We start from the raw sequence: 27,476 nt of genomic DNA on the forward strand, positions 1-27,476 counted from the left end.
GTTCTTATGGTCCGCAGAGACAGAGCGAAGAATAAACTCAAGGGCAGGCCGTCTGATGTGAACCTCGAATACTATAGGGCTCTGCGCAATCGCTGCAGCCGTCTGTGTAGAGATGCTAAAAGGCGCTACTTCCACGAATCACTTATCAACCGTAGTTCCTCCGAGGCTTGGAAATTTCTCAAATCCGTTGGTATCGGCAAATCTCCCATACACACCTGTACAGACATGGATCTAAATGAATTAAATCTCTCTCTTTCTCAGCCGCCTATCCATTTAGATCCAAATGCCAAAACTGTCACTCTCACTGAGCTTCAGAACTTGCCGGCACCAAACTGTCCCTCCTTTTCATTTAGTCCTGTTTCTGAGGTTGACGTTGAAAAATCGCTTCTTGCAATTACCTCCAATGCAATTGGCTGTGATAATGTGTGCTCGAGAATGATCCGTCTCATCCTTCCCCACCTACTCCCGATCCTAACTCACATTTTCAATCATTCCTTATATACTTGTAATTTCCCATCCGCCTGGAAGCAGGCACATATCTTACCTTTACCCAAGATCCCTAACCCCTCTGTATCATCTCATTTCAGACCCATTTCCATTCTCCCTTACCTCTCCAAAGTTCTCGAGCATATCGTTCACAGGCAGATAACCGGTTTTTTAACGTCAAATTCTCTTATTTCTTCTTTCCAATCTGGTTTCCGTTCTGGCCATAGTACCGTCACTGCCTTGTTGAAGGTGACTGACGACATCCGCTGGGCAATGGAGAAAAAGATGATGACGGTCCTTGTCCTGCTTGACTTCAGCAGTGCCTTCAACTCGGTAGATTTTGATGTGCTACTTGGCATCCTAAAATCTCTAAATTTCTCTTCTACATCCCTAGCATGGTTAGATTCTTACCTTCGGGGTCGCTCGCAGTGTGTTCGCCTTGAAGAGTCTCACTCTGATTGGTGCGAGCTCACGGCGGGTGTTCCCCAGGGTGGCGTCCTTTCTCCTCTTCTCTTCTCTATTTTCATCAACTCTGTAACTAGAGTAATTGCTTCCCACTTCCATCTTTATGCAGACGACTTGCAGCTGTATCGCCACTTTCCAGCTGCTGAGGCAGACTCTGCCATTGCTGCCATGAATAAAGACCTGGCTTCCGTTTGTTCTTGGGCTGAGTCTTATGGTCTTAAGGTGAATCCATCAAAGTCACAGGCAATCATCATAAGTAGCAGGTCTTTGGGGAGCCGATTAAATTTATCATCGTTATCGCGCCTGTACTTTGATGGAATCCCGATCAAGTTCTCGGAAACCGTAAAGGATCTGGGGATTATATTGGACACAAATCTCTCGTGGCGTCCTCAAGTTGCCGAAGTTAGCCGTAAAGCCCATTTTTCCTTTCATTCCCTCAAATCCCTTCAACACTTTCTACCTCTTCAAACTAAAATCTCACTAGCCCTATCTTTAATCCAACCCATCATCGATTATGCTGATGTTTGCTATCTGGATGCTAACGAGGAGCTCCTTAATAAACTTGAGCGCTTGCAAAATCTATGCGTACGTTTTGTATTCGGCCTGCGCAAATATGACCATGTGTCTCACCTCCGTAAGCAGCTTAAGTGGCTCCCAATACGCCTTCACCGGAACACTCGCATTTTATGCTTACTGTACAATGTCCTGCACAATCCTTCGTATCCCTCTTACTTGCGTGAACGCTTTTCCTTTACCCGACCTCCTGATGTCCCTTGCAGATCGCATATAAAATCCTTGTTGCATTGCCCATCCCACTCCACTGACTTCTATTCCTACTCCTTTACCATTCACGCAGTAAGACTTTGGAACTCGCTTCCGCCTAACATCCGTGATTCCAAATCTCTTCATATCTTTAAAAAACGCGTCAAAGAGCATTATCTCTCTCATGACTGACTTATTTTGGATATACATATATATATATTATAGTATTTATACCTATGTATGTATGCATATATATATTTATATATTATAATATATTGTTAGTTATATGTAGTATGTATTAGTGTCAATTGATTTATTAGTTTAATTTTTATTAGTTTAATTGAGACACACACCATGACTGCCAATATTGACGACTTCTCCTTTCGCGGGTCTGCTGGCAGAGATTTCTTAAGAAATAAGCAGTACCCTTGTACATCATTTATGTTTATAATGTTATGTTACTTTTAAGATCTCTTGTGTGTGTACATAAATTATTAAATAAATAAATAAATAAATAATTTCTCAATTTGGACCAGCAGTTTCTGAGATTAGCGCGTTCAAACAAACAAACAAACAAACTCTTCAGCTTTATATCTTCTCTAATATATAAAATTCCCGTGTCACGATGTTAGTTACCGTACTCCTCCGAAACGGCTAGAGCGATTTTTATGAAATTTTGTATACAAATTGGGTAGGTCTGAGAATAGAACAACATCTATTTTTCATACCCGTGATGAGGGTTGCTCACAGTAAAAAAATATATTTTATTTTTTAGACGAAATTGTTTGTTTTTATTTTTTTACAATGTGGCATTAAAAATACACACACTAGAAAAAAAAATCGGCAATACAACGTTTGCTGGGTCAGCTAGTATTAGTATAGAAGTATAGATTAAACACAGTGATGTATTGAAACCAAAGATGTGTATTAAATCATTAAATGTAATCCCATGGTAATCACAGTAGTGTTGTGTGTTGTTTTTGTGTGCGTGAAATTCCTTTCCATGGCCTTCATTGCTAAATGCTAGAAAGTCTGCTACTTAATCAAGAAACGGGTGTATTAATTTGTCAGTTGTTTAAATGCGGATTCCAACAACTGTAACAAGGACGTGTGTTTTGAATCATCTATAATAATATTCCTTTAAGACCCTCTGATTGTATAAAAACAAAAAAATATTTTGTCACAAGAGCACAGACGAAACAAAACTACTAATGACAAAGCTTAGTGTCAAAGCATGTTGTAAAGTTCAATACAAATGGTAAGTTACTGATATTAAAAACTCATTCATCGATGGAACACCACTAACGTATTTTTAATGAATCTCTTAATATGCCTGTTTTGTGTGGAAGTTAAAACAAATTATCTTTTTTTTAAAATTAGGTTTAGATTTTATTTTTCTTGTACATCATATATTTTATGTGATTTTTGTTTTGCCACATTCAGCAGGTATTATGAAATTTGTATTTTTAGTTTATTATTTCAATCTTTTACGTCATAATATTACCGCTTGAAAATTTTCTCGTCTTTACTATAAAGGACAAAAATCTTTAAAAGTTGGTTCTAGAGGAGAATAAGTAGATTAAGTTTATTTTTTGTAACCAGTCCGGTATAATCGCATTAGCGACAAAGCCTTTTTGGTTAAGTAAGAGTAGAGCGTTGCATTTCTTTTGTTTTAATTTTTATTCTTATTTAAATAGTATCTTTAGAAATAGTATTTCTGGTGTCGTATGTATTCCTGTATACGAAGTTATACATTTTTAGATTTGGTTTGAACTTGTTTTAGATCACTTTTGTTTTGGACGTGTGTTCTCATTTTTTCATTGAGACTAAGGAATTTTTCTACTTAAAAAAAACATAACGTATCACAAACAAAAATAGACAGCAGATCTTTTTAAAGTCATATTTTATATCGTGACATACGAATTGATCACTTGAATCAGATCGTTACGAAAACAAAAATAATATAAACGATAGGTCAAATTACACTCTTCAAAAACCAACCTACCTCAAATGCCACAAAATCATGAGAATCGCTCATAGAAGCCACCACAATCAGGACCCCACCTCGTTTAATTGTTCTTTACTTCTTAAAGCCCCGGTTCGCGTCGTCGCCGCGTCGGTGAAACTTTAATAGATGGCAAAGTCTCGCGTGACGCCCGAGGTATTAATATTTCCTATTTGCTGACACCACGTGCAAGCCAACTCTTTCATTGCGCCAAGCAATTAAGTTAGTTCGCTCAAAAATTACGTATCTCGTACTGCGCCAAAATTTTCGCTGGTAGCTGTTAACTTGGAATTTTCATTGCAGTTTTATGTACGAACTAATGGTATTATTTTGTGTTAAATAGTCGAGTTATGAGGAAGGTTGGATTGCGAAATTATTTGATGATGTTTAAATTAAATATTTTGCAGTTTAAAGTACTTGTAATTTACTGTATGTTGAGAGGATTAAAATTTTTGTTCTGGCGAGATTCCATTCAGAGATCATTCATAAAATCTAAAGACTTTTCAGGATTCACACAAGTGACTTAAAACGTCGATTATAATTATGGACTGTTTTTCTTTTTTCTTCTATAACCTTGGACGAGGAATAACACAAATAAAATTACCGATAATTTATGAGTCGATACTGTCTAAAGGCCTTTGCCCCGTAGTGGGACATCAACCCTTTTAAAAACAACTCATTATTATAGTACCTATTCAAGCATTAAATTGACAAGTCTCCGAACTGTGCGTTCATACAATTCATGCTTCATCTACGGAGCTTTTTAAAGGTATTACCGAAAAATAATCTTGCGCAAATAACAAGGGCACTAAAAACATGTTTACCCGCAAAATCAATCTTCGACAAAGGGGCTCTTAATACAATATTCCTGGTAGTGCCCGTCAGGTAATCTAAAGGTCTATCTATTTTAGCTTGGAGCAGGTAAACACGGGGTGAGGTCACCGATGCGACCCTTGATTGCTTTTTAATAGGCACCGGTATCAACCGGCGGGACTTTAATACCGATAGGTTCGTTTTTTGAAACGTGATCCTCTATTTCCTATTACTTTTTTAGTCTGTGCGTTTGAATTGGTTACGATAGAATGTTTACTTTTTTATTTAGAGATTTGAAAGCAATCTATATCTATTATTAATCTGCGTGTTTTTATATCTATGTCAATAGAGGTATGTTCATATCTACCTCAATAAAACAAAGGTGTGTATTATTTGGTCTTCTAGGATTTAAGAACGTAGGTAGCTACCAAATTTGACAAGATGGGACAAATTGGTAACTAACATAAAATTCAAGAAATCTTAAAATGATCTATGAAAGAGTTGCGCTATTTTTAACTGAACGGTTCAAATTATTCACAAAGCTGCGTTCTCGAGAATTTAGTATTTTACGAAGCATAAAAAATACTCTATATACCTATTATTTACGTATTTGCCTTACTTTATGGCCTTTACTTGCTAAATCGATTAAAAACATCTCTCGCTATCGACATCATGTAGAAACGCTCAGTAATCAGTATCGAACGAGTTAACTTAGTAACCCACACTAATTTACTCTGAGTGACGACTATTTGATTAATTATCGGCGTCTATCATGATCTGATTATCGTAATATAATCGAGATAAGAGCTTTACATCCAATGTATTAAGTACCAGTTTAATTGATAATTTCGATGACGGGTAAATGTACTAGATTAGTTATAACTAATGTTTGTCTGTTTAGCTGTTGTTTTTCATTGTTTACTGTTGAATGTCTATTAGATGAAAACACAGCGCCTTATCAGCACTTAGTTTGCCCGAATTTTGGGCGAATGAAATTTCTGCGAATGAACTACTTTCAATTTTGAATATATTTTTTAATTAGCGTTCAAGTTTTAAATATTAATTAGAAATCAAACTGTGTTTGAGTTAGTATTGTAAGTTTTGAGTTTAAGTTATTTCTTGGAAGATTAAACAAGGCATTTAGTGATCGAAATTAAAAACCTATGTATATTAGGTATAACAGTACCATAAAACACATTACAAATTATTTTTGCCTTTAATAATCGTACAACCCTGCAGCAATATTTGAATATAACGAGCAAACACAACAAACCGATTCGTGAGCACAAAACACGCATTTCACACATTCATAACAAAACACAAACAATGAGAACTCATTCCGTTCCCATTGAAACGAAACCAAAATCAATAACCGAAAACCGTTGAATAAAATGCTATTGAACAAAAACACAATTAAACCGTATTACAGATAATAACATAGCCAAATGTTATGACTATTCAACGCAGGCATTACGGAGTACCGCCGTACAGAATGCCCGCACTACGAATATATACGATTGTAAACTATATGTTTTAAATGCTGTCATTATAAAGCATTTAGCGGCACGGAACAATGTTTCAAAGATGATGGTGAGTGTAATTCATACGTTTAAATCTCAGGAATGTACTGTGACGTCATGGTTTGACAAAGGGTGGTTTTTAACATTGTATAGTTGTTGATAAAAGTTTTAGGTGTGTCTTGTTGTAATGTACTCAATACTCAATACTAAATCATTTATTGCATTCCATATGTTATAGAGATGGTAGAAAATAAATAAAACATAATTTCGTTGTATTTAATTAATTAATTAAATATTATAATTCTATACTGTTTGGAATAATGTGTAGGGAAGAGTATTTTTCTGTGAAAAAAGAAAACTCGAGTTTCTTGCTTGAAATATAATTGATATTATGTTATATTGAGTATTCATATTTTTCGAAAGAATACAGTATTCAATTTCATTTTGTTGGAACTGTAGCAATGAATGTTATATATATTATTTTTTACGATTCCTTGAATAACATTATCTCACAAATATTAAAGTTCATTAAAATAATAGTCAATTTTCAAAATACGTGGAAAAATGCAATTATCTTTTATAAATGAATATAACGTTTTCGTTTCTTTGAATAAATATTAATTTGACAGCTGAACAATATTCAGAGAATATAAAGAAGGTTTTACGTTGAATTGAATGAAAGATGAAGTTTTAAGTCCGTATGTATGGATTATGATAATAAATTTGAATTAATATTTTTCTTTGTTACTGATTATTATTTAAATATTTCAATTCGTTGTAAATAAATAATTCATATTACTTCTTTTATTAAAAAAAAACAATTTGAAAAAATAGAATAGAGTGTTACTCGTAAGTACATCGACTTGATAGTAAAATAGCAAAAGGTTACAAATTGACAATTGATATAGTCGATCCTTGCTCTAGGATTTATTTTTAAAGCGCCAACACAAAAAAAACATCATCGGTGAAATTTTTAACTGATCAGCTAAAAATGCACCGGGACTTATGAACCATGGTCATAACGTTCAGCAAGGTGACAGACATGCAGATGAACATAAGCATGAGAACCATGCATATAATGTGTATAAACCATTATATAAACCATCACGTACACACCATATCAGTGCTACCGGATTAATACTAGCGCGTGAGAGGCAAGACAAACTGCAAGGGAAACCTTCAGACACGTATGTAATAGTTGCGCTTGCGACTCGGCTCGCGCTGCAGAATTTTAACCGACTTAAAAAGCAGGTGTTTTTTAACTATACTTTTATACTTTATTTATTTATTTTTAATATATAAAGCTGAAGAGTTTGTTTGTTTGTGGTTCAAATTGAAAAAATCTTTTGTGTTCAATAGACCATTAATCGAGGAAGGTTTAAGGCTATATAACATCACGCTGCAACTAATAGGAGCGAAGATACAATGGAAAATGTGGCAAAAACGGGGAAAAATATTAATCTTCGAGGGCTTTCGTTCAAAAATTCCTAACTTATATCTTCTAACCACGCGGACGAAGTCGCGGGCAACAGCTAGTATCTTATATATTTCTTTATATGTTACTTCAGAACATCGTAATGAATGAAACGATTTTGTTGATTTTTTAATAATTATCATTTGGACCAATAAAAAATTCACCAATTTTTACTCAGTGCTTTTTATTTAAAGTCGGTCATACGTTTTTGTTCTTTAACAAATGCGATCACTTATGTAATAAATCAATCATGCGCAGCGCGACAAACCGCGAGCCTCGAGAGTAAATCAGACTTTAAATAATCAACTGTTTAATAGTAAATTAATTTGCACGATATTTGATGTTTGACAACAGCGACTGTAAACCCGATTAACTGTAATATATTAATGTCGGTACGAGTAAATTGTGTTAGCCATTATTTACCGTGACACGTTCTTGTTTTTATAGTACAGGTAAATATTGTTGTGAACATGCTAGTTACAACACTATTTCAATTAAAGTTGACTGTTAATTGCGTGTTGGTAAATCCTGCTTTAATTAAGGCCGTTTGTTTAATTTATTTTGAGGGTACAATTATTTATTTGATTGATAGATAGCTTAATAATATATTTTGTCTTATTACTCAAAGCAGGCGTTTTGTATAACATTGACTTCATAAAATAAACCTAGGAAATGTTTTTTTTTTCTATGGCAATTATATACCTATATTATTATTTAACAATAAATATCCTTTAAATTAAACACCTTAATTATTATTCCTTCGTACTTACGTACGTATTCACAAGTGATGCTACAAGTTGTTGTAGATAATGAACTGACAATCTGTCAACTGCATGCTAATTAGGAGATTGAAATTAACACATTATCAACATTAGAACGTAGAACTATATATTATATGAGTAATATGAGTATACCTGTTATACAGGCCTTAATAAATAAAATACGTCCCATCATAAATTATTTCACAAAATTTTAGACGAGGTTTTCTCTGACAAGCAAATCGTATTAAATAGGAATCAAAATAATGTTACATCCATAATACTGAGTTAGAATACACCTTTAAGTGATTAAAAAAATACAGAAACTTCATCTAGTTGCTACGACCGCGTAGGTGCTGTAGCAATAGTGCTACGGGCGTAGGTGGTCCATAAATGAGTTCGATTAGTCTAAAGACCGTCTGTAAACACCCAAGTTGAGATTCCTAGTATGAAAATATTCTTTTTACGTAGACAACATAAGTATTTCTTAAAAAGGAAAAAGTACTGGTAAAACATAATCCATTTATCGAGCCTTCCAGGTGTCAATGTCACAAAAAAATATTATCTTTCCTGTTGTTAGGAGCACGTCTCAAAGTAAATTGTTGGGAAAAAGGAACCTCCACGTAGTTTACTTACGACGAATTATGGAGGTGCATAAGTAAGGGTACTGTCGTATTCACAATGGAAGTACTGAGACCTCTGGCGCGGTGAGGGATAGTTGATTATGTATGGAAGACTGTCGACCTACTGACACATGAACTTACTAAGAATGGTTCAAGTTATCTGTGGTGTGGATAAAACTCCAACTATCGAAGAGAGTAGGTACTCGAATCAAATATTAAATAATATACGGCTTATAAAATGTAATTGTAATATAAAAAGCCGAATAAATGATTTTGTTTAAAATAAACCGGTTAAGGTAAAACAGAGTGTAAAAATACAAGTGAATTATGAGGAGGTTGCATGAGTTTGCTTGAATCAAACTGTTGAAATGCTTGAAAATCTTCATATAGTCATTTTAATTAGTCTCGGAAAATGTCCCAATGATTATTTAGATTGTGTTTTTATCCTACCCGAAAATGCAGCTTTTCACCCCATTTTACTATCTTTATGATTGTGGTATATGTTGAAGGTGAACAACCAATAGAACCGATATAATATGTAAAATTAAAGTGGTTTAATAGTAAAATTGTAGTCGAATAACGTCATGGTTATTATTTTTTCCATTTGAACCAGTAGTTCCTGAGATTAGCTCGTTCAAACAAACAAACAAACTCTTTATATATTAGTATAGATTTGTGTATTATATATACTAATAATAAATATTCTTCTTTGAAAACAATCGTTTACAATAACGTAACCTAATATTTTCGTTTTTTTTACTTTTGAGGAAACATAATATTTGATTAACAACGCTTTTGTTAAAATTCGTGTTCGCGAGTAAGTGCATTTTTTCTTATTGAACGTTAAGTAATTTTGTATAGTGTCTTGTGTTTATGACGTTTTGAAACTGTGTTTAAACATGATGAAAACCTAAAACTATAATGTTAGTAGCTCGGATTAATAAAACAAATATAATAAAAATATTAATATTAACTGCCAGATAGCAATCTTTATGTCAACGGTTGCGTTACGTAATTCGGTCACATTACGATTACACTATAATCTAGAACGGTAAAAGTTGATTGTATCGTTTTGTGATAGCAATAAAAATAATATTGCTATCATGTGTATGGCGACCATTGCGATTGGTGAGCTTTCTCTGATAAATCCCTGTAGACGTATCAGTTTCATATCTGTACCCAAAATCATTGGAAATAAAAATTGGTCGAGTTTCTTGTAGAAAATTGGATGAGTTTGTATTATTGTAAGATTGGCTTCGTGTAGGCTGTTTGTATAGGGAATATGTGTTGGCGTATTGCTAGATGAAAAAGAACGCTGACGAAAATGGTTTTTTGTTAAACGTGTGTTTTGACGCTTACACAGAGACACAATGAAATCAACTCTGTTTATTGATCTTGCGTGATTTTTTCGTAGAAATCGTTTCAAGTAAATAAAATTGTGTACAGCAAGGTGTAATTTCTGTTGTTGACTGTCAGTTTAAAAGAGTTAGTATTTTCAATTGTATGTACTCATGAGTTTTGCCTCAATTCAACTGTATAACTATTTTTTCAGTCAGAAGAGCTTAATTTTTTTTTTAGAAGTTTAACCCAGCCTAACAATTGAATCGAAAGCTTTCGTCAGCTAAGGCAAAGTTTAAAGTTAAATTAAGGAGTTTAGAATAGTCGTGGCGTTGGAACAAGCAAACAAGGTCCATTAATCATAAAACTAAGGCCCGAGGGGGTTCTGTACTTAATTATTGAATAGAATCAAAACTTGGATTGTTAACGCTGTGTGTAGTTTCATTTGATTGGATTAACGATTAGACTTATTCAACTTTATTTTGTGTTAACGACCTGGAAAGTTTATAATTTCATAATATGAACACTAATACGAAACCCACACCTATTAAAATAATTTGACGACCTCCTTGGTCGAGTGGCGTACGCACCGGTTTCAAGATGTCGCTAGCTCTGATATCCCGGGTTCGATCCCCGCTCGGGTAAAATGTAAAAATTCCCATTTCTACATTGTCTCGAGTCTGGGTGTGTTTGTGGTACCTTCGTTGTATCTGAATTCCATAACACAAGTGCTTTAGCAACTTACTATGGGTTCAGAACAATGTATGTGATGTTGTCCGCATTTATTTTTATTTTTATTTGCTTATCACTCATAAATCTAAATCCAATAACTTTGGAGTATACTGCATTCTCAGAAGTTTAAAATTATATTCTTTGTTACAGGTTAAACCATGCGCTGGCAGGGCTAAGGCCGTGGTGGTGGCACGCGTGTAACGTTGCGTTGCACGCCGCGTGTTGCGCGCTTGTTGCGCGAGCGTGTGTCACGATAGCACGGCTGCAACGACCCTTCGCGGCGCTGGCAGCGTTGCTGTTTGCGGTACACCCTGTGCATACGGAGGCGGTGAGGTTTTTTGTAAAAAGTATAATATTTGAGTGTAAAATAAATGTACACATGTAAATTATAAGTTAAGGCCTCCTTGAATCGGCATTGCTTCAAAACAATGTTTATAAAAGTAATTCTTATCATGTTTAGACAAGTCCTAGTACAATATAATTTTGGGATCATCAAAACTGTTCGAAACATCGTTCCCGCTGTTCTACAACAACCTTAATTAATTAAAGTGATACTAAAAGGAGAGAAAGAGTTCACAGGAAAACTGAAAAATCCATATTTTTAGAAACATACTAAACAACATTCACAAAAGAGGATTACAATATACGGTATCCGTGTATCGGAAAACAACACTATTCAATGTAAAAATATCACAAAAAATTGTGTAGGAATTTTTGATGTTTATTTTTCGAGAGCCACTAAATACATTTTGTAGTGCAATATGAAACACTGCAATGTCACTATTGCATCAAGTTTTAGAAAACAGGTGTTTTATTGTCGGCAGGTAGCCGGAGTAGTGGGCAGAGCCGACGTATTAGCTTGTATATTCTTTTTGTCTTCACTCCTAGTATATCACAGGTAAGCAATAATACTACATTTTTTTAAATGTAATAGTTTTGTAGTACACATAGTAGTCTACATAAAACTAAATATTTAATATAACCTATTGATTGATATTTTGTCTTTACGTAGTTAAAACAAACTCATTACTTTAGCTTTAAGAATAAAATGTCATCAGACTATGGAAATGTAAAAGAAAAAGAAACTTGCAAATACTTTGTTACCTATATGTAGTACTAGCTGTTGCCCGCGACTTCGTCCACGTGGTTAGAATTTTCCGTCCTTTCCACATTTTCCAATATATATTCGCCCCTATTAGTCACAGCGTGATGTTATATAGCCTATAACCTTCCTTGATAAATGGTCTATTCAACACAAAAACAATTTTTCAAATCGACCCAGTAGTTCCTGAGATTAGCGCGTTCAAACAAACATACAAACTCTTCAGCTTCATATATTAGTATAGAGTATAGAAATAGATATGAAGATAATGTTATGTCAACTATCATATCACGTGATATTGTCATAAAATGAACAGGAGTTATGACTATTTATTGCCACTAGATATGGCGTAACTGTGTTTTATGTTCGTCATATAAAAGTTATGATTATTATAACATCCAATAAACGTTCGTCGTGTTAAAAATGTCTCACGGGTTGATGTGATTTTTGAAATTTCAGTCACATTTGATAACCATAGCAAAAATGTTTTTAAATCCTTTATATCCTAAAACCACACATCTTATATTAATAATGTCACTGCGAATTAAAAAGTCAATTTTTTCACATACAAATTTTGTAAGGAATTTTCTAATTTTTGTGCGCAATTCTTTATTTATTGAATTGACTATTTTGACTGCACATATATCCCAGTCCTAAAGTTCACCATGCCAATCTCACTCAGCCAGAAGTCGCGGTTTCAATCCCCACTCGTGCATGATAAATATGTTTTTCTTTAGTAATTAAAAACAAGTCTTTATCTCTTCGTAAAACAATAGACAGCTTATTAATTTCCATCGAAAGTAATATTCTTCTGAGACATTCAATAAACAAGTTTACAAACAGGCAATATTTCTTTAAGGATTTACCTGTCAAAAAATACTTATTAAATGTATTCCAATCGAACGTATCTCTCGACGTAAAGCTTCTTAAGTTTTTGGGCAATAAGAAACATTCGTTTACTCCCTTGATAATAGTAAGTACCTGAAAAGCTATACATGTACCTGAAATGGGTCTTTCAGGAGGTATTTACAGGAGGTATTGGTATTGAGAAGTATTGTATATTATACCTAGAGACTTACACTTGTAATACCCATATTTATCAAAGCCTTTGAGTCGTTATAATGAGCCACGTCAGTTTATGATTAAGGACTCCAGTCAGGTTAGAACCTAGTCAGGTGATTTATTATATAAATACGCGTGAGTTAGTTATTATCATATGATATTATTCGGTTGGTACGAAGTGGCGCGAGCCTGGGAATTGACAATATGAGTCCTTAGGTTAAAATAAAAGTGTGTTCAGACTGTCAATTTATAATCACTCAAAGAATTCTTATCTATAAATTCAAAAGTGCCAACCTTCAGAAGTTTCAATAGAACAGTCATACGAAACAAAACTCTACAAACCAAAAATTCATTGAATCCCTGTCTATAAACTATGATTGCGTTCATGAACAATTTCCAGGATATCAGAAATAGTATTAAACCGAGATCAAGTTAATCCTCAATCAACATCCAAATTGAAACATAAGAGAAAATATAATCAACCACCTCATTTCCGCTGCTTCCCTACAAAGCCCCTATCCTAATAAATATAGCATATAAAATACTGTCCATTATTTCTAGGCCTACGAGCAACAAGAAGTGTGTGTGGCTCAGTGTGGTGCTGGGGGCTCTGAGTATGCTGGCCAAAGAAACCGGCATCATGATATTTATACTCAATCTAGCCTTCGACTTTTATAGATGTTGGCCGTTTGTTAAAAGGTATTGTAATAGATTTTAATCTTTCACGGAATTCTTATTGTGATGAGCCGAGTTTATTGTTTGGAAAATCTCTTCTGCCGGAGATATTCTTATACTTGTTGAACGTTTATCAAATAAAATGATTTATTACTAGTTTGGGATTATTTGTCTGTAAAATTTGTAGACTGGTATTTTTTAAAAAGCTGTCACTCGTTTGATACTTATAGACGAAGTTAAGTCAAATGAGACCAACATTCCTAAAAAATTCTTTGTAAGAACGAGTCAACAGAAAACTCTGGCTCTCGACAATAGCTTAACAAGGTCCTTAATGAACTAGACCTCGTATTAACAGTACACTTTGAACACTTGTAGCTTTTATTTGCTTCTCATTTGCAAGACTCACTTGTTTTTTTAGCGAGAGTAATAGGAACAGGGGTCCTACCATCAGCTTTTGATGTAAGACTGTTGACTGTTGAGGAAACGAGATGACGCTCTACGACTGAATTGTGCTGTCTCACTCTTTCAACTGTTTTGACGTATATATTTTGATAGCTACCTTGAGCAATATTATAAAAGACAATGTGACTCTTTGTTAAGACGTTCAGAAGTCGTACTTAATTTGTTTTTTAATTGTTTCCAGAATTATAGTTTATTTTGTAATATTACAATATTTATATATAACGTTAAAATAATATTGTAATTTTAGTCTCAAAAAAGAAGTAGGACTTTATTTTTCGTATCGAACATCATTTCTGCGAACGGTTTCTTTAATTGTGAATATCATTTTTTTTCAACTGTGTGTTATTTTGTTTCTTGATTAGTATTTACTTACTGATCCTCATTTGTGGTATTATATAAATACAAATAACTTGATAATTTGCTTCAAAGTTAAATGTTTATCCTTATGATTCATCATAAAATCGAACCAGCTTTTTATGAGATGACCAAGAATATTAGCCTTAGATCGATAGTTATAAAGACTGTATTTTAAAATAAATGGTCTTTTAGGTCAATATGTTCGTTGAAAATTGAGAAGAAGTGCACTGGGTTATCAATCCGAGCCATCAAGGTGGTCGTGTCACTGGCTCTGCTCGTCTGCCTGCGGCTGGCCCTGCTGCAGGGGACCTGGCCATCATTCTCACCTCAAGACAACCCGACTGCCTTCCACCCGAGCTTCTTTGTCAGGTAACATGTACTTATAGTTTCCTTTGCATACGAGTACATGTAAAGAAAAAATCCAGCGTTATTAATCACTTGAACTCTCGGACATTGATTCGAGTGACTAATTATACAGATTTCTTTTTTTGCTTCTAAGTTTGCAACCATTCAGTTTTACGTAATTATTTCAATTTGTATACCATTTGATATAAAAAACTTACATTTATTCTGTATCCTTAACATTTCAATAAAATATGCATTATAAAACGAAGCGCATAAAATTAAAGTAAATTTTAATGTATTTTTTTTTCTACAAAATGTGAGTGCCGAGTTTATTCAAATAAATATCCTTTGTTCTAGATTGATGACATTCTGCTACCTAGCAGCATTTAACTGGTGGTTACTCCTGTGTCCGTGGACCCTGAGCCACGACTGGCAGATGGGGTCGGTGCCACTCATAACGAGCGGTTGGGACCCCAGGAACCTGCTCACGTGCGCTGCGTTTGGGGCGCTGTTGTTACTGTGCTATAGATGCATTGCTGACTTGGAGGTAAGTGGACTTTTACTCCTAAGGAGTATCAAAATTAGTAGTATTGCCGGGCTTTCATTGTTATCATAATTACGGCTAAATTCGAAAACCCTAAGAAAGTATACCATTTAAAGTAACTGACTTGTAAAACATTAATTCGTCGGAACTTTAAACTAAAAGAGACAACAATAGACTTTCATTAGTTTCAATTTTTTTTTTGATCTAAACCAAAATAAACGTTTTCATTTTAAGTAAACCGTTTTCCAGGAACTTTTAAAACGCTACAGAAATGGCTCTAGATGCGCTTTTAAAATGTTAGTGTAGATGTCCAACTGCATAACTTACTTTTAAAAATAAATATGTATACAGTTTATCTTATTCACTAGCTGTTGGCAGCGACTTCGTCCCCGTGGCGTGGGTAGAAGAAATAAGTTATGATTTATACCTGCCCTATTCTTTCACATTTTCCATTGTATCTTCGCTCCTATTAGTCGCAGCGTGATGGTTTATAGCCTAAAGTCTTCGATGAATGGTCTATTCAACACAAAACGAATTTTTCTATTTGGACCAGTAGTTCCTGAGATTAGCGCGTTCAAACAAACAAACTCTTCAGCTTTATATATTAGTATAGATTATTGTTGATGCTTGCAAGAACCTCGTAAACTACCACTAGACTAAAATTGTATTTAATATTTTGTTTGTTTCAGGTACAGAAGCACACGCCAGCAGTGATCGGTCTTCTCCTAATGGTTCTACCGTTTGTGCCTGCTAGTAATCTACTAGTCACCGTGGGATTTGTTATTGCCGAAAGAGTGTTGTATATACCGAGGTATTTAATTCCATATGTCTGGATTTATTCCCTTTTGTTTTTTTTTATACGCAGGCGTCTTTCTATAGTGTTATAGTAGTGATAAGGGAAAGAGGATAACTTGAAGTTCGTGGGTAACTGTTCCATTCCTTGTTTCGTTACAAATGAAGTGTAAAAGAAAACAGCTACAAAAAAAAGAATTTATATATGAGCTAATTAATGCTTATGAATTATTACAGCACCACTAAAATCGTAATTATAATCTGTTCCTTATTATCATAGCGTGGGCAGCGTAATAATAACCGCATACGGAGTGCAGCTGATGTGGTGCTCCAAGCCTGGGACGAAAGTCGTTCTGGCAGTGGGTCTGGCAATACTGGCTGCCAGTGGAGTGGCACGGACACATCGCAGGAACGCTGACTGGCGGGACCGAGCCACTCTGTTGAGGTAAGCATTTCGTACGTGCCTCTAATATCAAAATATTTACTCTCACGGGGAAATTACTTCGGTCTGCTGAGTGGGTCGCAAAACTTTAATTTTATTAAGGAAATTGGATATAGCTTGTTTTATTTACAGAAGGTGTATATTATAAGTTAGGCAGTTTATTGCATAGGTTTTTAATGAGATATGATGGAGATGTAAGATGGTATGACATTGGAAGTAGTCATCACGCCAAACAAACCTACTGTGAATTATGGCTTGTGCGTAGGGTAAACGTTTGTGTGATCCATAAGTGCTAGATTGGAATCGAACACTTCATCATCATCATCATCATCAGCCTATCGCAGTCCACTGCTGGACATAGGCCTCTCCAAGTGCACGCTACTGAGATCGATTTTCGAACACTTGCGTTGCCTTAAGTATCAAGGCAATAAATTAAGCACATCGGTATAAGGTAATGTCTATTTAATACCAAGTAATTATGTCTTATAATTATAGAAGTTGCTACCGATGCTTCAAGACAGTTACAGCTTATTATCAACTTGAGATAATTACATTCTTTCAGTTTTGAAGTTTGTTTAGTGTGATTTCTCAAGGCCACTTCTTACTACGAATTTTATAGTTTTCTTTAGAACTTAGACTAATAAGTTAATTTGGAAACCAATTTTACTTTGCATTCATTTATTTTAGCACAATAAAAAAATGCTCAAACGTATGAAAATGACTTTTCGTATCTCTGGGTCACGTGACTTAAACCTGTGATTTTCCTACATAGCAGCCTTATCAAATCTGACGATACTAAAAAGTTTAGCTAAAACTTATATCGGTAACAGGCAAAACTATAACATACACCTAAACGAATAAGGTTTGTTTTAATAAATTTAATATCTATCGTAGCAATAGCAAAACATTTGACATGATATAGCGTATCTCCCAGACGGTAACTTCATAAAATACTCAGTAATGAAATATCGGTTATATTAAACTCTCTTGCCGGTTTATGAGTCCGTTCAATTTTCTATAGAAGACGTTTTAGTACTTGTTTATGGGTAAGTGAATGTGTTCGAGCCATTTTAAGAGGTTTACTTAATGGGAATGCCTTTCAAATAGAGTTCTGGCAATTCGATTTCGAAGTCAACGACCAAAATTTCGAAGTTCAATTATTTTGTTTTCTTTGCGTGTCAGTGACTCTTATAATGTGTTTTTTCGTCGAATAGATGCAACATAATATGGAAAACCATTGAATTTTTAAAAGAAAAATACTTGGAAGTTACTTCATGGATACTGCTATAAAAGTATAGTATTCAAAATAACTTTATCTTTTCATTTTATGTATCTTAATTCAATTTAGACGAAATCTAAATACGAAGTTACGACATAATCCATTTCTACCCTTTTCACAAGAATTTATTAGTTTGAATGCAAGCAAAGTCTTTATCTTGACTCACGAGTTTCTAATAAAAATGTTATATAATCAAAATCATTGTAAACAAAATCGCTTAAAACATAAATACGAACACTTTATACTAACTATTGAAGTATTAAGAGCGTCGTTACTTCCAATAGTTGTTTACATCGGGACGTCTAGTAAAAGTAATTAATTAAAACTATCGTTTACGTCCGCAGTTTCAATCAGTTAATGGTTTTTGATACAACTCTATGCAAATGAGATGTGTTGCGATACAAACTGTGTGTTATATTATAGTGTTGTTTAGAAGACTTAGAGTGCACAACGTTGGTGATATTGTTTTTATATTGATAACTAGCTGTTTCCCGCGACTTCGTCCGCGTTGTTAGAAGATTAAAGTTAGGAATTTTTGAACGGAAGCTCTCGAAGATGAATAATTTTCCCTGTTTTTTTCCACATTTTCCCTGTTTTTTTCCACATTTTCCATTGTATCTTCGCTCCTATTAGTCGCATCGTGATGGTATATAGCCTAAAACCTTGTTCGATTAATGGTCTATACAACACAATTTTTCAATTTAAACCAGTAGTTCCTGTGATTAGCGCGTTCAAACAAAGAAACAAACAAACTCTTTAGCTTTATATATTTCTTTATATGCTTAACTAATCCGTTTTAGATAACTTACATGTTGATCAAAGTGTATTTATGGATGAAGTATTGTATCACTTAACCACGACAATGATGCGTGCACCTTCCTTGTATATTATATACCAAAGTGGATCTTAATTTATGAGATAATTCTTAGTACTTGTTACTTCTAGACTTATTTCAAAAAACCTTTGAAAAAAAGTAGGAACAAACCAATTTTATGACTATTTATACACCCTTAATTTTAGGCAACGTTACACACAAGTGTGTGTAAAGTTAATTAAACAAAATAACAGCATAGATTAAATGGGACCAACAACTACAGTTTTGGAGAGATTGTTCCCAGAGGAAGGCACTGGTAACTAATTACTCTGCCTGCCATCCAGATTGATGATTGCACTGCACAGTTATAGGGCAGTAAACCAACACCAAACTGCTCATTGGTCGCAGGAATCTCGCAGAAGGCTAATAAAGATATCTTTATTATCTACTTTATATTTTCTGATGTTACGAAGGGTCAATTGTCGTAAAATAACTATATCGTTTATTGGATGGTGATGAAGAATGTTCGAGAAATAACGATTTAGATGTGTAGGTTTATCAAACACAGCATGTGTCTTGAAAAATAAGAGTTAGTTTTTATCAAGTTTGCACTGTCTGTGTGTATGAGTCTGTCTGCTTCGTAGTAGCTGTTGAACGGATGAAACGATTTTGATTTAGTTTTTTTGTTTGTTTGTATATTGTATTAGTCTGTAGTGCTGTTACGGTAGTGATTGTGGTATGTACATTGAATATTAATAACTCTTTCCGAAGCTACACTCTACTTTTTTCAGAATTAAAATAACATACTTTGAAGTCAACATTATCGTCATAAATGTATTGCAATGAACAGAAATATTATTTTCCAAGTACCGCTATTTAAGTCTGTAGTATCATTTTCTTTCCAAGTAACGTGTTTCAGGTAACTGAAATACTTCAGTACAGATAGTTCCATACTTCGAGACCGACCTGTTTTAAATAGTTTCAAGTCGAATACTTGTGTAAAGCGAGAGGGTGCACATTGCAGTAACTTCAAGGGGCGCCCAGTTACCCACAAGTAAAGTTTTCGGCACCGAAAACTCAATGCATTCCGAGCTAGATAAAGTTACATAACGACTCCTTTAAAGACGAACGTTCAGGTCTCGACTCCTGTTTAAATGGATCTCATACATTCAACGCTAAACTCACAGTCTCATAAGGTACAAATATATTCGAAGAAAAGTTTATAGTACTTTTTGGTTGAGTGTTTCTAATTTATGAAACACATTGAGTTCGGCTTTGGCTCAATTTCTAGATCAGGAAATAGGAATCTGAAGTATCGTTTGAAATTTAGTACTTATAAAAGTGTTGAGATATTTGTGTTTGGGACTTTAATTTGTCTGTAATGCTCATATGATTTTGCTTGTGCAAAGAAGAAAAAACAGAAGGGCTTAATGAATGGTTTATGTTAAATCCGTAGATAAATCTTAAAAAGCGTTGCCGCAGTTTAAAAACAAATACGGCTTCAGTCTTAAATCGTTTTACCCAAACACTAAAAAGTTTCACACGAAAACACCACGAAATTTTCATTTCCAAAAACATTAAAGAGAAATGTATTCAGCATGACACAAAATGGTAACCACGATTTACAAGTCTTGCAATATTCGCTCTACAGTCGCCGCATTCGGGCGTAAATTACCTCCAAATGTGTTTTGTTTGTTACAGGGCGGATTTAGTGACTTTGCCGCAAAACGCTAAACTGCACTACAACTTGGCGAACTTTCTACGCGAGACAGAACAACAAGACAGCGCCATCAAACATTACAAAGAAGCTTTGAGGTAACAAAGCCGTTTGCCTTAACGCGAACTATCGCGGCCGGAGTTCGCTGAAGTTTATTAGCTATTCGTCATGTATGCGAGATATTTAACGCTAGACGTGTTTGGAGGAACTATATCATGATAAAATTTTTGTTGGTTCAATATTACTAAAGTTTACATTTAATAACATGCGTTCTAAGTACATTCCGTTTTATAGGTCAAGATATACTGGTCATATAAATCCAAGTATCACGTAACACTGTCGATTCCTCTTCAAATGCACAGTCCAATGAATGACGAAGGCCTCTTGCGTCCGTTACGCTTGCAATCAAATTGCGTGCCAATCGCCTTTAATTGCCTTGTGGCAGACTCCCCATGCGATATACATGAACGTCCAGGCATTACAGCTTGCTAAAGACAGCTTGCCAGCTATTAAATGGGTGAATAGATCCTTAGTAATAGATCCCACTGATATACTTGAAGTGTTGTAGGCAACTGAGCGGTGTATTGTCCGTTATAGACAGAATCTCTTGTTAGATACAAACTGCTATTAGTTGTGAATAATATTTTGCTATTGTTTTAGTAATTTCTTGCTGAAGGAAACATGCAACTTAAATAAATCTTGGTATTTTATTCATCTAGTGAACTAGAAAAGTGTAATTAAAAATATATATTCTTTTTTTATTGATTATGACGTGTTTGTAGATTATGGCCAAGTTACGCGAGCGCCCACAACAACATTGGCACCTTAGTATCGGGGATGGACAACGCTGAGCACCACTTCCTGCAAGCCATCAAGTTTAATAAATACCATGTGAACGCACACTATAATCTTGGCAAGCTTTATAAGTAAGTAACCAACATCAATAAAGAAGACATTCATCATCATCATCATCATCATCATCAACATCTCCGCCTACAGCAGTCCACTGCTAGACATAGGCCACTTCATATGTTCTCAAGCGCGACCGGTAGACATTGACGCTACTAATAATATTGAAATTAATCATATCACACATTTTACTTGGCTATTATTCAAAGACAAAGGCAAAATTTTGTGACCAAAAAGGGTTCGTAATTTTGGTCTTAAAATTTAGGAAAAGATTCATTTTGAAAGATGTAATGAAAGTACTATTTAAAAGGCAAATGACAACACACAGCAGCTGAAAAACAATATTTACAAATAAAGCAATATTTTAGGAAAAATGGAAAGCCGATTCAAGCAATATCAATGTTGGAGAAATGCATATGGCTACAGCCGAGGTTCGTACAAGCACACGTGGAACTCCTGACGCTGAGGACAGAGAATGAGAAGCAAAGGATACTGACGCGCCTGGTGGACCTGGAACCGAACAATTGGGAGCATTATGTGCTGTACGGGGACTGGTTGAGGAGTAGAGGTGAGTTGAATGTGGTGTAGGTATCAGGCCAGAATAGAAGAGAGTGCGGTGTGCACAATTTTGGTCTTCCGTCTATTTGTCTACGCTGACGCAATGTAAATGCTGGTGGTCATGTTACGTTCAACATAATTGTTTTTATTATTTTAAATTTTTATTTATTAAGTAGATATTACACTTTATCTCATGTTAAAAGCTAAAACTTATCATCGAAAGTTGAACGAAAATGTAAATCTATTAACATCAAACGTATTGATTTGAGTGACACTGTTCATCGTCCTAGCCTTTTTTCACTATAGCTGTCAATAACAATAACAAGGTCACCAGTTTATCTTCTAAAATGGAACCATAATATCCAAGGTCCAAATGATATGAAATATAAAAAAAATAGAATTTCAATTAAATCATAATCTAAATGTAGTTTCCATTTTAGGGTTACCAGCACCTGCAGCAAAATACTATTTAGAAGCCACTAGACTAAGTTTTAGGTACCGAGGGGTGGACAGAAACGTGAGAGCGGACCTGATCACTTTTAGGTATACAGCCCTAATGTACCGCTCGCTGGGACAGAAGTCCAGGACACTACAGCTGTTAACAAGGTCAGTAATGAAACCTGTCTAAACCCATTGACCCCATAGACCCCATTGTATGAAGGATTGCTACACCTTGCCATACACCATACACCGACACAAGACGCGGAAGACGTAGCACGGCAGTTCAGGTTTAGTCAGTAAAAGTCTGACACTACTCATTTCCTCCGCCGAGGGAGTGGGTGTCCATGAGGATTCCCCGAATACGTACCAAAAAAAATGGCCTCATAGACCCCACAAACCTTATACATAACCTCATATACTTTAACATGGCTTTTTGATAGGTTATTACAAATATACTCTTCTATTATAGGTCCTAAGAGAACTGTGATAAAGCCCCAAAATTCAATTAAAAATTACTTTATGATTTGATTCATTTAATACGTTTCTACTGGACCCACGATAATTACTAGAATACGGCTTCGAATCTGTTCTACAACAATCTGATGTAAAACGAAAGTATTTTCAGAAGCTCCTTTTAAAAAATGAATTTGAAATAACAAACTTTCTAGAAGGTCACTTTAAAAAATCTATTTACATAAAATTAATTTAAAAACGATTATAACCAATTTCGCAATTTAGAAACTTTTTCTAATCTAAAATTGAATTGGTTAGAGATAAGTAATTGGTTTTTATGTTGAATTATTTTATTTCAACAGGTAACAAGAAAATTTTAAACTTATCACTGTGTTCAAAGTGTTCAAATATTGCTTAATAACTTGCATGTTTTATTTTATTTTGACTGCAAGGATAGCCGAGTGGTTGAGGTTATCACGCCAAACCCACTTTGCGCGACCTGTTGCGGGTTCGATCCCCGCGTAGGACAAGCATTTGTGCGATCCACGAATACTTGTTCTGAGTCTGGGTGTCTTTGTGCATGTGAATTGTATGTATGTAAAACCCGCCGCGACACAAGGATTAAATTCTTTAGTGCAGGAGGCGTTTTTTTTTTTAAAAAGGTATATTGAAACTTCCATAATTTCAATGTCGCGTTATAACCATACCAATTCCAGACATATGGACAAATTAATTAAAATCATTCACAGCATAATTAATTAACGTAATGGAATGTATTAGATGGCATACGTGGCGCCGGGGGTGGCCGAGTGCAGCCGCCGCACACATGTACCTAAGAGACTGGCGACTCAAAATGGAGTTGGAGGGTCGAGCACAAATATACTCGAAAGCCGTCAACCCTACTGTAAGTAAAACTCTTATTTTTTGCATAGTCGTGTTACTTTAAAGCAAAACCTGGAACAACCCCTTTCTATTTTTTTCTTTAAAAATGTAGGTTTTCAATTATACGTGCCATATATTTTTGTAAATGAAATGAAATGAAATCATTTATTCTGTAAGTAGGATACATCATCACTTTTACATGTCTTATGTTTTTGAGAACGCTGGAGTCGACATTTCCTATCTGACTACCCTGAGAAGAAATGTCGAAACGAACTCAAGGGGTCACAGTTTCTTTTGAAGTCCAGACAAGTGTAGACGTTGAAAACAAAATTTTAACATCCCACATAGGTTGTCCACCTATGTGGACCTCCTGCTGTGTATTTATCGAATATACAATAACAAACGGATTTGGCTAAGGATAGGTTAAATGGAAATAATCCCTATCGTCAATTATTTGTCATATCATTATCATGTCTCAAAAAGTAAAGTTATTTCCATATTTTATAATTGTATGTGATAATGTAACAGAATCCAAAGTAGTGGTCAATCATTACAATGTAGGTTTTAATACTGATGACAGAGACTGTTGCAACAAACTTACAACATACGTATTAAACGAAGTACCAAGTCACAGGTGGACGCTCAAAAAGATACCACTTCAGTATTCAATCGATAGCACTGCAATTAAAAGTTCTGTAGTTACAAAGTAACTATTGGTTGGACACCTAGAAATTAATGGAAAAATCAATGATATGAACGTCGAGACTAGGATATTCAAGTGATATATTATTAAAAGTTAAATATGTATGGTCCTATAAAATCCCTAGAATATGATAAGGTTATTGAAAGACTTGCTTAATTCATTTATTTTTACAGAAATCAACAAAATGCTTTGACCACTCCCAACTGGCGGTTGCGGCGAAAGAAGAAAGAATACCTCAAAAAGAAATAAAAAACAAAACTGTAGATGCTAAAAGTGCTAAAAACAAAAGTGATAGAAATGATAGTGACAATAGATCGTGCGCGACCAAAAAACGTAATCTATCTGTTTCATCACAAATAAAAACGACTCACAACAAATCCGAGATCGGATTGAAAGACAAAAAGTGTACCTTGCATAGAAAAGATAAGAAGAAGAACAGCGGTGTTATAGCAAACATTGGTACGCCCCTCGCGGAGCACATACTTATGAAAACTTATTAATTTTATGGATTTTATATCGTTTGAGACAAGCACTTGAGACACGGGGCCACTTAGTAGTGATTGAAAATATTAACACTTATACAAATGGAAATAAAATTCAATTCACATTTGGAGAACTCATTTTTTAAATGTATCTTCTTTCAATATAAGATTGACTGGACTCCCAATCGAATGACAGGCCTGATTTAAAAGGTCCTATGTCTCAAATGTTTGTTCATGTTCAATACCTCAAGTGATTTAAGTGACCGTGAGTGAAATATTTTGACAAGAACCTTACAATATTATCCATCTGATTTGGAGTGTGATATTTTGAGCGTGTACGTTTTTTTTTCGTAGGAACCGCTTCGCCGTTTTGTTGAAAACGTTAGTTTTAGATACGCCGACAATATCGCAAGATGTAGTTAAGAGCATTCATCGATTTTGGAAACTTTTAGAGAGATGAGTTTCTGAATTGGATGTCATTAGATAGAAAACTAATTTAAACGATGTGTAGCGATAATGAAAATGAGAAACGATCTATTTTTGTCAGAGTGTGAGGGGTGATTTATATGAAATGCACAAACATTTTTACGCTAGCATTAGATATTTATAATAATTATGATCAACCGTTTGAATATTCACTGGAATTGACGTTCGTAAAATGTCTTATATTATTTTATTTATAAACATTGTATAATTCTTTTTGTGCTCATGTTTGATAATATCAAGTTTGTGATAAATGTAATCTGATCTCATTTTTTTATAAAACAAATTACTTTAAACACTAAGTTATAACCAAAAATAATTGTTACATTTTTGTACGAATATTGTCACATATTCATAATGGTTGAAAATAAAGGCTAAAGGATTGTGCCACAACTAGATAAAGGAACTTGCTTGGCCTTACCAAACACCACGAACGCTTACAGAAGGAAACAAGTGGTGTGTCCTCAACAAATAGTACTGTGTGCCTACGTTTTCTGATGTTGACAACTTACAAACAATTGTATGATAATCGCTATAAGGTAATGCTTGTACTATGAGCTCTTATATAAGACATAGATGAAGAGTCTGTTGCCTTTGTGAAAGTGAGAGAGCAAACTTAAACTATAGCTGTGTCTCGCTTGCACTACGACAATACTGCTTCAAGAACTCACAGTGAACACATACATTTTTGTAAAGAAATTACAATTGAGTTAAAATTCTATTTTCGAATGAATTAAATTTAATGAATTTTGTATTGAAATAATTCGTTAAAATTAATGAAAGACTGAATTTCTAAACACGTTAATACCCGAAACAAAAATCAGAAACCACTCACAAACACATTTCATACTTGTATAACTCAAAGTTGTTTACCCACGTCTTGAATAATACATTCGCAAATATAGCTGTCAACGTCAGAATAATAGTGAACGATCTCAATACTTTATACAATAAGATGTAAATAATATTTATAAGTATAGACTTTGGCACGTGACAATGCTTTGAATGTACTGAGAATAAACAATTGAATTATATTCTGGTGGTTTCATTGTTTTTTGTGTCTGACATCGATATTAAAGGTCAAATGGGTTTACCGTTATTTATGTTATGATTGATGTCTTTCTAGTTGGTATGTTTGGTATGAAATAGAACTTGCTATTTAAAAGTATATATGAATTTTCAATTGTTCAAAAATACCAACAATAAAAACATAACAAAAGAGCTATGGAATGATTGCGCAATTCTAAAATAGCTACGTGTTCTAGCTCCTATTGTAAATCGCACAACTATTTACATAGAGGATAAAACACATTCCGAAAACACAAATCCAGCTCGCGATAAAATAATAGAACAAAGAGCACTAAAGAGTCTTGAGGTTTGAATAAGACTTTCCACGTATCAGCACCTCAGTCGGTGTTCCCACTAAACCCCGTCTAATAATACTGCTAATCCTTTAGATTGAATCTCACAACAATGGAATCCTAGAACTTGCAACAAGTGGGTAACATATATTCTTCGAAAAACAACTTTATCACGTTGGAGAGGAGTTGGTTTTTCCGCGTACGTCTAAAGGGGTTTTTATGCAGCCGTTCAAGATTTTAGTGTTGAATAAATAGCGCTGCTTTTATTATTAAAGCGAAATACTCTTGAAACATGATAATACTTTAGCATCCTAATTTTATCTTTGAATTCATGAATCATAAACAGCAGATAAAAGTTTTTAGCGAAAGAGGTAAGATGTGGTAGTTAGGCTTTTTTCAATCTTAACATGCTGGCATTAAGGTTTATTCTGACGAGGAAGTACGTAAATCTCGAGCGTTCTTCTACTGGACGTCAAGTTAATGTGCAAGTCAGGCAAAAAGGTTGATATTAACAGCAAAGAAATGATTGATGAAATAAGGTATCTACCCCTCACATGGTTTCGTCTTAACGTAACCAATAAAGGTAAGTTACGTAAGTACCTACAAGTAAAATGACTTAAATATAGTATGTTTTTCT

General features: G+C 34.5%; 1 protein-coding gene across 1 annotated transcript in view; it reads left to right on the top strand.

Moving 5' to 3' along the window:
- Window positions 1–26,512, top strand: part of LOC113506735 (transmembrane and TPR repeat-containing protein 1-like) — a 126,921-nt gene extending 100,409 nt beyond the window's left edge. The window contains exons 3-15 of the mRNA XM_026889570.1: window positions 11,127–11,304; window positions 11,801–11,874; window positions 13,702–13,839; window positions 14,827–15,003; window positions 15,337–15,526; window positions 16,213–16,334; window positions 16,596–16,760; window positions 20,552–20,665; window positions 21,350–21,493; window positions 21,845–22,044; window positions 22,475–22,640; window positions 23,709–23,832; window positions 24,687–26,512. Of these exons, the coding sequence (XP_026745371.1) occupies window positions 11,127–11,304; window positions 11,801–11,874; window positions 13,702–13,839; window positions 14,827–15,003; window positions 15,337–15,526; window positions 16,213–16,334; window positions 16,596–16,760; window positions 20,552–20,665; window positions 21,350–21,493; window positions 21,845–22,044; window positions 22,475–22,640; window positions 23,709–23,832; window positions 24,687–25,013 (2,119 nt within the window). The 3' untranslated portion in view covers window positions 25,014–26,512. The remainder of the gene's footprint in view (window positions 1–11,126; window positions 11,305–11,800; window positions 11,875–13,701; window positions 13,840–14,826; window positions 15,004–15,336; window positions 15,527–16,212; window positions 16,335–16,595; window positions 16,761–20,551; window positions 20,666–21,349; window positions 21,494–21,844; window positions 22,045–22,474; window positions 22,641–23,708; window positions 23,833–24,686) is intronic.
- Window positions 26,513–27,476: the final 964 nt, after the last annotated feature.

Source organism: Trichoplusia ni, chromosome 2 (genome assembly GCF_003590095.1).
Source record: "Trichoplusia ni isolate ovarian cell line Hi5 chromosome 2, tn1, whole genome shotgun sequence".
Lineage (NCBI taxonomy): Eukaryota > Metazoa > Arthropoda > Insecta > Lepidoptera > Noctuidae > Trichoplusia > Trichoplusia ni.